The sequence below is a fragment of the Pomacea canaliculata genome, linkage group LG10 (assembly GCF_003073045.1).
Source record: "Pomacea canaliculata isolate SZHN2017 linkage group LG10, ASM307304v1, whole genome shotgun sequence".
In the NCBI taxonomy this organism is placed as follows: domain Eukaryota; kingdom Metazoa; phylum Mollusca; class Gastropoda; order Architaenioglossa; family Ampullariidae; genus Pomacea; species Pomacea canaliculata.
Genome location: NC_037599.1, coordinates 17,865,675 through 17,882,018, shown reverse-complemented (window position 1 = coordinate 17,882,018; position 16,344 = coordinate 17,865,675). Strand labels below are relative to the sequence as shown.

General features: G+C 41.1%; 3 protein-coding genes across 5 annotated transcripts; all 3 read left to right on the top strand.

Moving 5' to 3' along the window:
• Positions 1-1,839: 1,839 nt before the first annotated feature.
• Positions 1,840-3,042, top strand: LOC112573764 (secretory phospholipase A2 receptor-like). The gene is made up of 4 exons (XM_025254355.1): positions 1,840-1,843; positions 2,097-2,303; positions 2,672-2,775; positions 2,893-3,042. The coding sequence occupies exons 1-4, from the start codon at positions 1,840-1,842 to the stop codon at positions 3,040-3,042; spliced, it is 465 nt and encodes a 154-aa protein (XP_025110140.1).
• Positions 3,043-5,164: 2,122 nt separating this feature from the next.
• Positions 5,165-6,967, top strand: LOC112573763. Its single transcript, XM_025254354.1, has 4 exons — positions 5,165-5,301; positions 5,622-5,784; positions 6,066-6,279; positions 6,399-6,967. Exons 1-4 carry the CDS (start codon positions 5,165-5,167, stop codon positions 6,512-6,514), a joined length of 630 nt encoding a protein of 209 aa, XP_025110139.1. The 3' UTR covers positions 6,515-6,967.
• Positions 6,968-8,560: 1,593 nt separating this feature from the next.
• On the top strand, positions 8,561-14,780 carry LOC112574010. 3 transcript variants are annotated; one of them, XM_025254788.1, is made up of 12 exons: positions 8,561-8,769; positions 9,121-9,293; positions 9,927-10,139; positions 10,467-10,570; positions 10,791-10,929; positions 11,399-11,527; positions 11,836-12,082; positions 12,262-12,404; positions 12,667-12,817; positions 13,057-13,144; positions 13,733-13,895; positions 14,167-14,780. In XM_025254788.1, exons 1-7 carry the CDS (start codon positions 8,720-8,722, stop codon positions 12,063-12,065), a joined length of 1,038 nt encoding a protein of 345 aa, XP_025110573.1. In that variant the 5' UTR covers positions 8,561-8,719; the 3' UTR covers positions 12,066-12,082; positions 12,262-12,404; positions 12,667-12,817; positions 13,057-13,144; positions 13,733-13,895; positions 14,167-14,780. The 3 variants fall into 3 exon arrangements, with proteins under 3 accessions (XP_025110573.1, XP_025110574.1, XP_025110575.1); XM_025254789.1 differs by having other exon boundaries at positions 8,566-8,769; positions 9,930-10,139; XM_025254790.1 differs by lacking the exon at positions 8,561-8,769 and having other exon boundaries at positions 9,110-9,293.
• The last annotated feature ends 1,564 nt before the right edge of the window (positions 14,781-16,344 follow it).

The window sequence follows — 16,344 nt, the reverse complement described above, 5'->3', positions numbered from 1 at the left end:
ATAAAAGAAATCAGAAGGATCTGACTGGTGTGCAGTGGCCTCCTGCTAAAATATTGCACGTGGCACGGATTAAAATAAAATATGCCGCAAGGCTATTGTGCTTGCCTCGTATTGCGAGTATGGTTAGACCGTTGCTGCTCAAATAAATGAAAAATTCTTGTTGCGGAGAAACTTTTCGACACTCACAAAATTCCTTCTAAATCTCATTGGACTGATGGACTTGTCTGTCTGCTCGTGTGGTTGCTGTGCAAGCTCTGATGTAGAACATGGATGATAGAGGATGTCTTGAAGTCTACAGACTTAGGCAAGAGGAAAATCCTCAAGAAATTGTTTTTCGCGCTAGAATAAAGAACAAAAAGCAGCAATTGCACACATATTTTCTTCCTGTTGTAGACTTTCTGATAATAGATATATAGAGACTTAGACAATGTTGTGGCTGCAGCCATGTGGAAGGTGACAACTCGACGTTTGGTGAATGTCCAGTTCTCATAGAAGTCTGCTAGGTGAGACAACTGTACTGATGATGTGGTCGTGAGACAAGTGTTTCATTTTGAAAATTTACAACATTAGTACAAAGTTAATGATGAATCCGATGTATTCTCCATCTTCTGACCATCATACGTTTGCCGACACTTATTAATTACGTATAATTTCTATCATTTTAAAACTAATACATCAGGTGCAAATCTTTGTGCAAAAGAACATCCGATTGACTCAACCATCTGGTTGTATGGGAATAACATCCAAGGGCGGACTAAAGTATGATACCTGAATGTGTTTACCTGAAACTGCCCGCTTCGTGGCGCAATTGATGCACCTGATAAAAGGTTTCTTGCTTTTGCTGACATGAAAGGAACAAAAAGCTTCACGAGTTTGCAGCCCGTGTTCTTTTGGCTTCAAGACCGTCAGCCTGACAACGGCCAAAAACGATTGCATTTTGATTTGCGGAGTTCGTTCAAAACCTCTCGAAGGTTTAGCTGGGTGTAAAAATGAAGAATGCTAAGAAAACAGTTTTAGATGCGTTGGCGTCAGACCCAGTTAGCAGAAAGAGATCTTTACAACAAAAACCTTACTTTTTCATTGGTGGTTGAACTGTGAATATGGTCACGTGAATCTCGCAGTCCAAGCTAGGTGCTTGAACAGGTAAAGCACTTGGCGTTAGCCAGCGAAGGTGTGCAGATAGCCATGTCTACCTGGGCCTGGGTTTCCCTGCCTCCTGGTGCGATCACACAGGACACCGGTCCACAGCACAACATTCGGCGGCACTCCAGTTTTCAGATTTCGGTGAATTTCTCGAAGGCATTATTGGTAAGTCTGTTCTTTCTAAAAACCGATTTATGACGGTTAATCAAAAATAATAAAGAAAGTAAACGATCCCGTTGCAAAGTCTAGAAAGTTCAAACGTTTAGCTACTACAATACATACGTCCATCGCTCAAGAAGTCGACAGCAAACAGTGACTCATAACCATTCAAACCTCTGCAAACTGTACTTGACAACAAATATCTACAAAATGCTAACTATTGAGTGATTAGGGTAAGGTTTGTGCAACGTTTCGTAAAAGAATTTAAGCATTTTTTAGGGAAATATTCGGCATTATTTTGATTGGTCAGAAGATGTAAAAACAAAAACTTTCTTGGCCTCTTAATGGTTCCCAAATAAGACACCTCACTTTTTAACCATTTGGAGTTATTTATTGTTTTCCAAATTACCCGAACTTCGTCTCTTACCGCGTTTTGCTGTATCCTACACATTATATTTATATATGTTTAACTCATATATTTTGTTTATATACTAGGTCTTGATTATAAAAAAAGTACATGCCTGTGCTAGTAGCAACATGGGTAATCAAGGACAAGTGTCTTGTGTCGTTGTGTTAAGCTCGTTAAGCTTTTAGACATACAAAATCTGCTGTAAAAAGCCGAACCTTTTCTGAGTATTAATCATAAAAAAGCATAAAAACAGCGTTATTAATGTGTGAAATTATATTAATTACATAAAAGTATGTGAACTTCTATTTAAATATCATGTACTTTTTACATTTTATACCAACTCTAACATATCTGTATTCATCTGTCGAGTTATTTTTCCCTCCAGCCACCGGAATTTACATGCACGATGACGTGGTGTCGCCTCAGTACACCTGTCCAGACACCAACTGGACCCTCGTCCCTGACTCAGATGGACCCATGTGTCTCCAGCTGGTGGACATTAATGAGTGGTTTGGCAATGCTGCTCTCTCCTGCTCAAACATGAGCGCGCGACTGCTAACTATCCAACAGAAAACGCCAGAAGCTATCGAGAGTGAGTAGTCGCAGCCCATTGAGCATGGAGGTCGGAGTAATGTAAGTAGGTATAGGCAGATCTCTGCACAAAGTCAATGCAACTGGCGTTTTGTTGCCATTATTTTTAAGATTTCCTAAATGAGTACAAACTCCATCTGAGTGTCGATGACAACATTCACCAACAGCACATTGTGTCCTGCTGTGTTTTCATCTTTTTTTTCCAATTCAGTTCATGCAGACAACACTATTTTTAGAAATACTTTTCATACTTTCGTCACCTTCTGTCTGTACTTTTATATTGCTATGTATGCATGTCTGTAATACTTCAGAGTTTCGTAATAGTTTAACTGATAAAGGCATAAACTTGTGTATGTGTGTGTGTTTTAGATTTCATACCGTTTCGATACTCCAGAGAACCATGGATTGGTCTCAGGCAAATATCTTATTATGGCCAATTTTACTGGCAAGGGATGCAACCATTCACACTCAACGTAAGTCATTGGTTTGAGTGAGTGGATGCGTGCGTGTGGGTGAGTGAGCGAGTGAATCAAACAGTCAGTCAGCGAGCGAAAATAGCTTAATAATGATGATTCTTGCACTGTTTACAGTACACAAACGGTGATTACTACTACGATTGGCAGTACCGCTGCTGTGACCTTTTCTGTGTCTACATGAATTATCCGTACAGGAGATGGGCGCCAACAAATTGTTGGGAGAGCAGACCCTACATCTGCGAGAGAGTTGGAGGTAGAGATTAAATCTCAAGGCAGCAAACTTGGCACATTCTCTAAATAAATACTTAACTGTCTTGTCCGAACTACGAGGCAAGTTTAAGCATCATCCATTTCAAAACTATCATTGTCGCTCAACATTTTAGTATGTATAATTGATGCAAGTAACTAGACAAACATAGTTTTAAGATGGTTGCACTCAGGGATTAGCGTTGTGGACTGGAATAATTTGAAGGTCCTGACTAACTTCAAATCTAGGACTAGGGGACAATAAAGTGTAAATATATCTTCAATTTTACATTATTCGTGGCTTGCAAATAAACATTTGCACACGTGGCAGACAGTGGGAGATAACTCTCACGTAACAATCTTTGCTGTAAGTGTGTGTAGAGTGGACTGGCGGGAGAAATGTGCGAGGCCTGCTCATTTGGCTTTAGTGAGAGCTTGTAAAGGGGGACAACCGTGCAGTGTACGGTTGTGTGAGGCAGGTGGAGCAGGTCCTACTGCTATCGTGATTATTGAGGCGGCGTCGCTGAAGCTTCTTGCATTAATAATTCAATTCTGACACTGGATCGTGGTAAGACTGAACAGAAAATACAGGTGGTATAGATGATGGAAGACAATAAATACATCTCCGATATAGTAAACTTACTGTGTAATAATCTGTATAATGATGTGTTATAGGCATCGAATTGCAAGGTTAACGCAAAATTTTGAGGAGGAGCATATAAGTGAATGAGATTGTCTAAATAAAATTTTTGCTTTCTTGCTAATGAAGTGATTCTTCATTTTGGCCACAGAAAGTCTTTTTGGTTCGCTGTCAAACGGATGGCTACGCTATGATTTTTTCTCAACCCGTCGACGTTGGGTGGCACGAGAAAGGAGAGGTCATCTACTACTTGCGTCAACAACACGGCGGAGGGTCGCTACGCGCTGGTGAGGATTAACCCTTTCGGACGCAAGTAGCGAGACGGTGCAGCTGACAGACGAGGCCGCAACCCCCCAGCCTGGTGCAGCGGCTCCGAGATTGTGGTACGCCACGACACCGGCGTCTACTCCGTCAAGATCCCGTCACCCGGGACAACGAGTGGCAAGTGGGCGTGACCTGTGGTGGCAATAAGGTGTGTAGGTGTGTGTTCATGGTGTGACAATGTGTTTGTACACATTGTTTTTGTTGGGTGGCGGGGAACGATTGAAAAAGAGCTGGCCAGAGCTTGACTGTGTGCGTGTATAGTCATCATGTGTTTTACTTCTTTGTCTAGACGGGAGACAACTCCTACAGGTGCTACTGAACGGTGCAAGAGAAAAAAAGAGTGTTGCTCGTCCCCTTGACCGTGTCGAGTGGAGCTGTCGTGTGACTTTCAGTCAGGCGGACAGCATTATTCAGACCAGTCACAGAACATGGCAGTGTACGAAATAAAAACACTGACTTACAGTTTTTTTACCTTTTCTATCCTTCCCCTACTTTTGCTACAGTTAATTTAAATTTCAAAACATTATTCTTCATATCTCGAAATTAAAATAAAAAGTATCAATAAGATAAATTTTCTATTTTATGAAATTATTAAGTAATTTAATGCATACTAGCAGTTTAACACTTTTATTATTGTTTTATTTACTTTGATGTGCAACAGAGAAGTGGATCAACCAAACAATGCCCTCCCATCAGTGGAGAAACCTTTTGAACTCGCGAGTTCGTGAACCTGCGGTGACCGACTCCTACTCAGACAAGCTCTCACAAGAGCGAGACTCGGCGCAAACGTGCACTGCGCTATGACACTCACCACATCACTCAGTAACCAGGAGTGAGGAAGCAGATGGAGAGTGTGGACAAGACAGAGAATGTAGCCCTATAAACACCTCTCCCCTCAGTTGCGTGAGAATTCTTATAATAAAAAACTGAGCAAGAGTTTATGCAAGAGTCTGATAAACAAGCCACAACAGTAATCGCAAGTCTAGGAAGCTTCACTATAGGTGTCTACAGAGTAAAGGGCATTCAAAATTTTAATCACCATCATCCTCATCATCTGAATACTCCATGACTGACTTTCAATCTAACAATCAGGCTGAGCTTTGTCTACGTCTGTCTAATGCCTTTGATGACTAGTGGGGACTGACCAGCACAGAATGATCAGTGCCTGTCACAAGTATGCATGCTCGTCATCACGAAAGAAATCATCACAACATTGTATTTACAGGTCTCAGGGCCCAGGGAGTGTCTCCGTACGACTGTGTCGCCAGCTCTGGAGATGGCATCTACCAGCTCGTTCTGACTGACTCTGATGGGTAATATGTGTTCATTAAGTATTATTTTATTTAACAGATTGAATAAGGCTGCGGTGCTAAAGATTCCTGCATGTTCTATGTTTTCATGTTTTGGGTTTTTCTTTTTCTTTTTTTTTTTTTACCTTCGTGACGTTGATACAACTGCATTCTTTTTCTAGAATTCCTGCGAGGCTGGTCTACTCAGTAAGTCAGGAATCAATTTTTCTGTCATCTCTGACAATGCTGGTTTCCGTTATCAAAACAGCTTAATCACAGGTGCAAGATTATACAATAACGACAGTTTAGTTAGAGCTACAGATGTAAATTTTTATTATTTTCAGCTGTCCTGCAGACGGATCTACCATCGTATCTCAACTAAAGGGACATAATGGCGTTCTTAAATCCGAACCCTTCGAGTTGTTCGCCTTTGCTGGTCAGAACAATCTACAGATCTACTGCTCCTTCCAGTTCTGCTTCACAGCAGAGGATCCACTATGCACTGATGTAAGCTAGTCAAATAGTAAAATGCAGTGTGACAATGAGTTACTTCTTTCAAATAGATATATAAGAGCTTAAGTTAAGCAACCCTCGAGTACTTACCTTCCTTTCAGTCACGTGTTCTCATAAGACTTACAAATTTTGGTTACTTGTGTCTTGGTCTCATCCCGGCGGTGCGATTCAAGAAGACTGACGAGTGTTCAGTAAGTTTGTCTTGTTATCGTGTCGACTGTTCGATTAGAGAAGATGGAAGCATTGTCATTATTCTTTTCTTGTTCTTGCCACAGCGATGCACTACCAGGAGAATGGCACGTCTGACCACCACCAGCTACCATACGGCGGATACCACCAGCAGTGATTACCAAAGGTCGTGTACCACTGATTACTACTACTGGTACACCAGCCCTTATTACTACTGGTCCTCCCCCTCGTACTGGTACCGCAAGAAGCGAGAAGCCAACGCAACTGAGTTCGCCACCGCACAGGTCGAGATCATTAAAGGTGAGAAGATAGTGGATGGCATTTGAAACATTTTACAGTGCAGAGTGATGTTACCGTTGAAAAAAATTATGCTTATCTTCGATCGTAGTGTATCAGTTTCTGGATTTTTGTGTCACCAGAATCCACCAGCACGGTCACCAAGCAGACTGCCAGTATGGCGGCTAATAACACAGCGGGTCTGGTTGCCTGGGCAACGCTTCTGTTCCTGGCTTTTCTTCGCTTCTTCAAAGCCTAGCTGTCCTTGTTTCGTTGGTTATTCTAGTTTGATATTTAGTGTGGCATGTATACCATGCTGCTGCCCTATTTTATGTCTACAACTGTCTAACCATGTTTAGAAAGGCCTGCCGCTATATATTATTTTAGACACTACATCACATGTTTACAGGGCTTCATGTCTGCAGATAGAGAATGAACAATCAGGATTTTGTCTACTAACATTAGATGAATCACACTGACAGCCACGGACACGGCAGCTAAAGTAACTCTTATGATTTGCACAGCTGGCACAATAGTATATGCTTGCTTTTTATTTAGTTGGTGTCACAATTTCTCTTGGATTTGGTTTTATTTGGTTAAATCAGGGATGCATAATATGTCTATATGTAAATTAAAAGAGCGACACATTTTATTTAGGAATCTGAAGATCAGTTAAATAGTTTGGTCAAATCAACAAGGAGGGTGAGGTTAACTGCTCTGTGTTGACACAACCTATATCCTTTGACAGCAAGATTCGTGCAAAGAATTTTTTTAAATCCAAATACATGTACTTGTAACATAAGTTTGTTTTTGACTTCAACAATTGAAACGATTGTAAATAATGTGGCGTTCTCCTCTTTTATGCATTTTATGTATAAAGACTACAGAGGAAGATTAATCTATGTACTTAGCGAATGTTATTAAAGGCAGTTCTGTTCTACCTTTTGTATCTGTGCACTAGTGAAGATAGCATTTGTTTATCATTGTTTCCGTAGGGTAAGCCCTTGAATGAAACAATCAATGCAATCACACAAACAGTCACTGAGACACATTCAACAGAGACATAGACGGCCTCCACACACACACACACACAAATAAACATTTTGAGAAGAATTCTGTATGGAACACAAGATTTTGGCCAAAGGGGTAGAAATAAAATCGAGCTCATGTATAACGCAAGCATAAAAAAGCCTTTCATTCTATTTGAATATGAGTTTTGGTGGGTGTTTTTTTCTGGGGGGAGCCCAGGGTTAGAGTGAGACGTGGAGGGGTATCAGGTGAAATTATTATACACTCAAATTGCTGAAAATACTTTTTTTGTAGGTCTTGAAACTTTTAACAGTTTGTTTACATAATGCAGTGTATGAAAAAAGTTTTGACGATTAAAAATTTCGATAATGAATAAACAGGTGTTGTTGTCTTGATGTGGGTTGTAAGTGGACACAGAGAAAGTGTGTGTGTGTTGGGGGAGGGTAGAATATGTATCTCAGTGCGCGCTTGCTTGTGTTACAGCAGAAATCCAATATAAACAATAAAAAAAAATAGAAACCCGCGCCATCCGAATCCTGGCTTAAATTTTGATGACATTTCCATATTTCGAACACGGATATAAGTCTGTGAGATCGTGCAAACGGCAGCATTAGGTAACACTAGCATAGGTAACATTAGAAAACATTAGGTAACATTAGGTAACAAAGGACTTGCTGACACACCAAAGACTATATTTCACAATATTTCACAGAAGGGTCATTGTCGTTGGAGCTTGTGTGCAGGACAACTCACAATAAGATAACAGAAAATCCACCCTGACTGAGAACTTTTGCACTAAAGCGAGGTTTTTCTGACAACAACAGCCATAAATTACATAAACTATTCAGTTAGCAAACATCACAACTCATAGATAATCCTGCGCGAGTGTCAAACTCTGAGAGTTGGCAAAGACGATTTTGGTGATATATACATCAAATGTTATCGCAAGTATTCTCCTGAAGATTTTTAGTTCTAAATTCTCCACTCGTGGTCCACTTGAGGGTGTACCTTCAGAGCTCTCAAGACTGGTCTTTAGACTTTGTTAAATAACTTCAGTAGGTCTTTATCTCTCCCTTTGTCCGCCATCTCTCCCTCTCCGCGCCACCTTTAGTATTTTCGGTTTGTTGCTGCATTTGTTTCTCGCAATGCTCTTATGTTCAAACCCATTGAGCTCACTGATAAGCGACAAAATCTGCTATAAAAGATATTATTACTGCTGTGTCCGTGAACAGTTAAATTCACAGATGTTCATGTGTTATATATATATAAAAGCACCAGCATCCAGATTTGCGAGGGATTGATTTCTCATATGAACCAATCGTAACTTCTTGTCAGGCTTGGGTCTAACATTTTGTTTGAGCCAAACTCATTGGATTCCATATGTCACGAGAGGGACGTGTCAGCAACATTGTGAAACACGTGTACGAAGGATGTGATGCTCGTGTTCCAAGTATTGCTGCTGATCAACATCTTTGAGCTTTGGATGTGCGTAGATGCTCATAATTTTTTTTAGGCTGACGATGTAGTCTCGATGCCCCTTCACAGGTCAAATCAGTATAAATTTATCATGGCTGGCATAATTGGAGCACTAGGCTCGAAGGCTTGGAGTTCTGTAATCTTTCACACTACAAGCTACCAAAGGCATAAATATTATTCCATATTGAATTTCGCAGTTTCCTTCTTCAGAAGTAATAAGACAAGATCAGTGTTTTTAGAAAAAAATTAAGCAACTATTCGAGTTAATTTTCTTGACGTCAGAGCTGATAAAAATCTGTAACTCCATTGGTTGTCTCTGACCATGTGACCTTTCAGGATATACTCACGGTGTTGTGACAGGTGCGAATTACTCGACAACAGGCTGAGAAGAGGTGAGCAGTCGACAATGGCTTCCTGGACCTGGCTGGCCCTACTTCTGCTGATGACGAAGGCACAGGACACGGTTCATGCACAAACAGTCCTCAATAACTCCAGCCACCGCGTTTTGGTGAATATCTCCGAAGGCATTGTGGGTAAGTCCCCCGCTTCTAAAAACAGATCTTTAAAAAATCGATTAATCATCAAAGACAATCAATAGAACAAATCTTCTCGTTCCTAATCGCCCCAAGGGACGCAGCTACTCCCCTCCATCGGATCCGGTTTTGGGCATCCCTTTCCAGTTGGGACCATGTCATGCCAGCTGTCTCCGCCTCTCTGTGGAATGATCTCTTCCATGTCTGTCTGGGTCTCCCAACCCTGCGCCTCCCCTGTGGGTTCCAACCCAGAGATTGTCTTGTTAAATTGTTGGCTATCTTTCACAAGGTGTGACCAATCATGCTGCATGGCTGCAAATAAACCAGAAGCACAGTTAGACGTATTTTAAACTATAGCATCCTTTAACTCCATTAAAAAGAACGATCCTTGTGTTGGTGTATCTACTATTAGGGAATGCTCTGTGTCTGTGCGCGTGTATGTCTGTATGGATAGGTGGTTGGGCTTGTGGCACTTTAACGTACGTGTGTGTGTGTGTCAGAGAAAAGGAGAATCTGAGTGTGTCAGAGAGGACGAATGTGTACAATTGATGATCAAAGAAACAATGTGAAGCTATATTTCAACCAAACTACTCTGCAGTAGGTATTCAATGATCAGTCCACTTCTTGCCTTAACAGCCAGCGGACATTACGTGTGCGATGACGTGGTGTCGCCCCAATACATCTGTCCGGACACCAGCTGGACCCTCCTCCCAGACTCTGATGGACCTTTCTGTCTACAACATGTAGACATTCCCAAGGCATTCGACAACGCAACTGAGTCTTGCTGGACCATGGGTGGGCGGCTGGTAACGATCACATCAGAAAAACGCCAGAGAGCTGTGGAGGGTGAGTAGACCTCAGCCGCTGCACAGTGTGAGCACCAGCACTGGTTGAACTTCTGCTCGTCTTCTTCTTACTTATTTTCCTGTACAAGATTAATTTTTTTTTATATTTTAACTGGACTGTTCCTTATTCTGACAAAAATGAGTATGGACTTTCACAGAACTCAGACAGGACTTGGCTAGTCTTTCTGCTTTTTAAAAAAATCTACACTCACACCGTGCGGAATTGTATGCGTGTGTATAACACATATGTATGCAAGCAGCTATTGACTTTTAGCTTTAACATATATAATTGTATTTATATGCATTATTTATGTGCATGTTTATTTAGATTTCCTGCCATTTCGATACACCTTGGAGCCATGGATTGGTCTTAGAAGAAATTATTCCTACGGCGAATTTTACTGGGAAGGGTTGGAGCGACAGCGACTGAATGTAAGTTTAATGTGTGAGGTTTGCAAAATTATGTCGTGCACTGACAGACCCAAGTACTAACGACCCAACTCCACAACACAGAGAAAACGCCGACTGACACACAGATAAATATAAATGTTGACAGGTGCATTGTGGGAAAATAAAGTACAGTGTCAGAGTGAGTCAATCATTGCCAAACGTTTCACTGCCGCAGTTAATTAATAACTATTGTTGTCTTTAGTACACAAACACCAACAACTACTACAACTTGATCAATCAATGTTGTGGGTACGACTGTGTCTACCTGACCTACCCGTACAGGAAGTGGACAGGAACGTCCTGCAGTGACAATAGACCTTACATCTGCGAGGCAGACAAATGTAAGAATCGCTTCCGAGGTAGTGAACTGAGCTCACATTATTTTAACATTAACAACCTCCTGATATTAGGACCTTGATATCATATTCAAAATCATTTCTGATACAAAACTTCAAAATCCCGTTACTTTAAGTACCTGAAATACGAAGCTAAATGAGTTCTTTGTTCAATGGCTTACAATCACAGAAGTACCACCAACAGCTATTGTCATTTGTTAGAGACTTACTGCTGAGTTTATTTCACTTCAGTCTGGGTTTGCATGAGAGTTGTAACTCTTTGACACATATTGCAATGCAAATATAATTTGTACAGATTATGGTGGCGATGAGAAATTGTGTACAGAGCACGTGACACAACACTGATGTATTACAACATTTTTAGTTTTTCTACGTCCTTAAGCAAACATTTGTACGAGATACACAGCAAGATACCTAGAAGGGAGATAACTCTACGTGTTTCCTGCCTGTGTAGTATGCAAGGATGGCTTTGTGGGAGACAACTGTGACCAGGCCTGCCATTGCTACGGAGAGCCTTGTAAAGGGGGACAACCGTGCAAGTATGGGTGTGAGGCAGGGTGGACAGGTCCCTACTGCTACACACGTGAGTAGATTGTGAGGGGCGGCTTTCATCCTCCCACCCTGCACCACGTCCACTAATCAAAGGATGGATGGCTGCATGCGTGGACTGATATAGTTAATGGCTCTTTATTTCTTCTATTGATTCTTTATTTATTTCTTCTTTTTTTTTCAATTATACTGTTTGCGAGTCTGAACTGTCATATTTGAGGAGGGGGTAGCTGGGGGAGGGGAGAGAGTGTCACCCTGCGTAGGTTTAAGTATCCCACGTTTTTCATAAATTGTCCTGGTTTTGCCAACATACGTTTAGACGTTTTCTCGTCTGACGTTCAGGCACGAGAAGGGCAGAGGTCATCTACTACTGCGTCAACAGCTCTTCGGAGGGTCGCTACGCGCTGGTGAGGATTAACCCTTTCGGACGCCAGTACCAGACGGTGCAGCTGACAGACGAGGCCGGCACCCCCCAGCCCTGGTGCAGCGGCTCCGAGATGTGGTACGACGACACCGGCGTCTACTCCGTCAAGATCCCCGTCACCCGGGGTAACGAGTGGCAAGTGGCGTGACCTGTGGTGGCAATAAGGTGTGGGTACAGCCTGTGTGATGGAATATCAAGAAAAAAAAATCTGTCATATTATTTTTTTATGAATACATAAACACCAGACACATATAATAATAATAATATACATTTGAACTCTATATAGACACTTGTTGAATACGCGCCCACGTGTATTCATGCATAACTAGAGGTTGTTTGTGTAGACAGGAGACAACGCCTACGAGTGGCAGTTGGCACTGCGCGAAAAGAATGGAGTGATGCTGTCCCTTGACCGCAGGATGGAGCTGTCGTGTGATTTTAATGAGGCGGACAACATGGTTCTGACACAGTCACAGAGTGTTGTCGTGTAGGAAACAGGATTTACACAAATTTTGCTCTATACATTTTATATTTAAAATTGTATTCTCAAATAAATGCTAAAATAAATTTCGGGTCACATTTAAATAGCTAGGAAAATTAGTACACAATTTTTGTCCTTTGTAAAATATAATAGACAAGAAACAGTTGTTCAAAAACTATAAATATGCAAATTTGTAGGACAATGAAAATCGTGGTACAAATTCTGTGTGATGGCTTGTGCGACTTAAAAGCATTCTGTTGTGTGACAGTGAAGGTGGCGAACTCCCTTCGGTGGAAAACCCGTGAATTCTCGCGAGTTCGTGACCTTAGAGGTGACAGACCCCTACACGGGACAAGCTCTCAAACAGGCTCGACTTGGCGCCAACGTGCAACTGCGCATGCGACTCACCATCACCCCGGGTAACCAGGAGAGATGAGCAGATGAGAGTGTAGCGAAGTCGAGGTTGTCGTGTCTTTAGTTAAATTCGTTTCGATGTGAATGTGTGTACGAGGGATGTTCTACTTCCTACTTGGCAATAAAACGAACCGAGATATTTTTTTTAATTTTTTATTTATTTTTATTTATCGAGTCCGGGGGAAGGGAGCGGAACATCCTTTATATAATATTATGATAGGCAATAGAGATATTGTATTTGCAGGTATCAGTGCTCAGGGTGTGTCTCCTTATGACTGTATCGTCAGTTCTGGAGATGGTCTTTACAGCCTCGTTCTGACTGACTCTGATGGGTGAGACAACTAAGCTATCTCGAGATACGATAAGATAAGAATTGGTTTTCAACTGACATTGCACTAGGAATATGAGTTCGCCACTTACCCGACAAATACCAATCGCATGCACACCCAGACTTGCAAACGCTCGCACTAGTGTTTAGACACAAAAGTCAGTGGACATTCAGTCATCTCAAACACCAGCAACAGAACAAAACAAATAGTAATCAGTCATACCATCGTGTCGCCATTTTTTCCGGCGCCATCAATATGAAATAAAGTTGACAACACAGAGAGACAGACAAACATTAAGAACTATATATATATATTAGTAGTAATTAGTGCTTATCCATAGATAAGCTACGCTCTACAAGATCGTGTAGAAAAGACAAAGTCTGTGGGAAAATAGAAGTTGGAGAAGTTACCCATCACTCTGTGGCAGATATTTTATATCCAAGTTTTCTGATCATGGAGGCAAATTTTATTGCTTTCAGAAATTAAATATATTGACGCCAGCAGGTAAAATCACCAGAAGTATATACTCAAAATTGAACAGTTAATTTAACAAATCTTTAAACAACTAAACATGCTGTTTGTCAACTTTAGTTGTCCACCAAGCGGCTCCACCATCATATCTGAGCTAAGGGGACATAATGGCACCGTCATGACCGATCCATTCGAGTTGTTTACCTTCCCTGGTCACAACAGTGTACAGATCACCTGCTCCTTCCAGTTCTGCTTCACACGGGAAGATTCGCTCTGCACTGAGGTAAGCTAGTGACTTAGTTAATTAAGCTTATTAATTAAAAATTATTAAGTTAAAGAATCCTGTTTGTAAAAAGCACAGAAAGAAATTTTAACATTCTGGAGAAGCATTGTATCAAATAATGTGTAAGGTAAATATCACTATTCAGATCAGTCTACATGTTTGACATAGATAGCCTGGAGCGTTTTCATTAGGTTATTGCTGGTCGTGTCACGGCTGTCTACTTCCAAGAGACTGGAATAATTTCATTTCGCTTTCTTTGTTCTAAACACAGCGATGCTCTACTAAAACGAAGGAATCGTCTGCACACCACCAACAGATCATCCTATCCCTGGTATGGGGATCACACCACCTCAGGATCCCCGTATCTCTGGTCCAACGATTACCGTACCACAAGTCCCCCATATCCTTGGTCTACAAATTATTTTAATTACTGGGGCAGCACCTCCTCTTACCCCTGGGGCAGCACCTACTACGACTACTGGCGGACCACGTGGTATCGCAGGAAGAGAGAAGCCACCGCCCGTGAGTCTGCCACTGCAGTCATCAACATCATCAGAGATGACACCAGTATGGCGGCTACTAACACAGGGGCTCCTGTGGCCTGGGCTTCACTTCTCATCCTGGGTTTTCTTCGTGGCTTTCACCAGTTGAGCTTCACTCATCCTCATCAAGGTGTAGTTGAAATTCAGCATCGACATAGACAACGTAGGTTAGAATACCAAAAAAACTGGAAATGATTTGTTTCCACTGGGTATTATTCTAAACTTAGAACAGTAGTTAAAGCAAGATACAAAATATACTCTTTCGTCTTAAAATAATTGTTAATTTGTGGCGACATACTTTAGTAGCAGAGCATTCTAAATAAATTTTTATGATAAAACTACATTGTTGAATCAAACGCCTTCTTTGTTTTTCTGCAATGTTACGATGTTGGATGAACAAAGTAGAGACTGGTTAAAAAATTGGTGAATGGATGAAAAAGAGTCAGACAAAGAAACAAAAATAAAAATGTTAAACACATGCATATCCACACATAATTGCTGACTACATGATTATCATAAAAGCTTGTAAACAAATTCTAGTAATTACCTATTTTACCATCATCCTGTCTTCCCCTACACCCAGCCTTTAAATGCTTGCATGCAACACCGTCAACTGCAAACGAGAAAAGTGTTTGGTTGACTCACTGAGAAAATTTAGTCCTCCTCTTTCTGTCGTCTGGCTGTTTTATTCATTCTGTATGCCCATGCCTTGATGTACTGCCACACACCTGGACGTTCGCCAAACATTGAAGACATGTATCAGAGAGTGAGGAATACGACTTCTGAAATAAAGTTTCATTGTTCTTGACTCCTTTCACTCCAAGAGACAAGCAGACACACATACACACAAGAACACAGTACTTGTCTTCTTGAATGTCGAGTATAGTAATCTCTTCTCTCTTCCATCCCCCACCTTTTTCTCTGTGTGTGTGTTGTTACTTCCCCGCAATATAACGTGTATGAATACATACATCACGTATACACACACCACGCATACATACACACGTATACATACATCTCGTATACATAAACAAAGCCGCGATGAGGAACCGTGTTATTTTCAATACGATGTCTGTTTAAATTGTTTATTGACATGGCCACACGATTTTGAAACTCTTCAAGGATAAGCTTCAAGGATAAATTTGAAAAGTTTTTACTTGTGAACGCTCATTGGGTTCTCTCTGTCCCATTCTCTACTGTGTTCACCCTTCCACCCACCTAATGAGATCAGCTTTTGCTTAAATATTATGGGTTTTTGTTTTGTTTTCCATCTGACAACTAAAGTTCAGGTAAAACAGACTACACTCTGTTTAGCAGGTTTGGACTACAAATCTTGGGTTTCAAACATTGTCCTTTGTGCTAAAGTCCTGAAATTAGTTTTCTTTTCCAACCTCTTTCAATCACGAAATAAACTTAGGGTAGTATTTGATTGTATCACAAGACTTTCTTTGTTGTTCTCATAAGAGCCCACGGTATTATTTCAAATATTATGCGTCGTCTCTCTGGTCCTTGAGTGGATCATTGTCCTGCAAACACAATGACAATGTCCCTCTACACACACACACTCACTGTTTTTTGGCATCACGAGAAGAAAATTTTGTATGAGTCACTGAGTCTTTTGAATGTTATTTTAAGCTGCTGTTCGAAACTTAGAAATATCAACAAAATAGAGTTTTCTCGCAAAAAGTTTACATTCTACACTCGTGAGCGCTGCTTACTGTCCCCTTCAGTAACTTCCTATCGAGGCTTTTGAAACCTACCTCCGTGGTAAATACCTCCATAAGCTGGTTATCTCCTTCTTTTCCTACTATCGAAATCGTGACTGTACTCAGTTGTTTACACAATGATATAGCATTGCTCTTTCACTTTTTTTTCTAAAATGTAAAGGTGGGGGACAGTACCTGAGT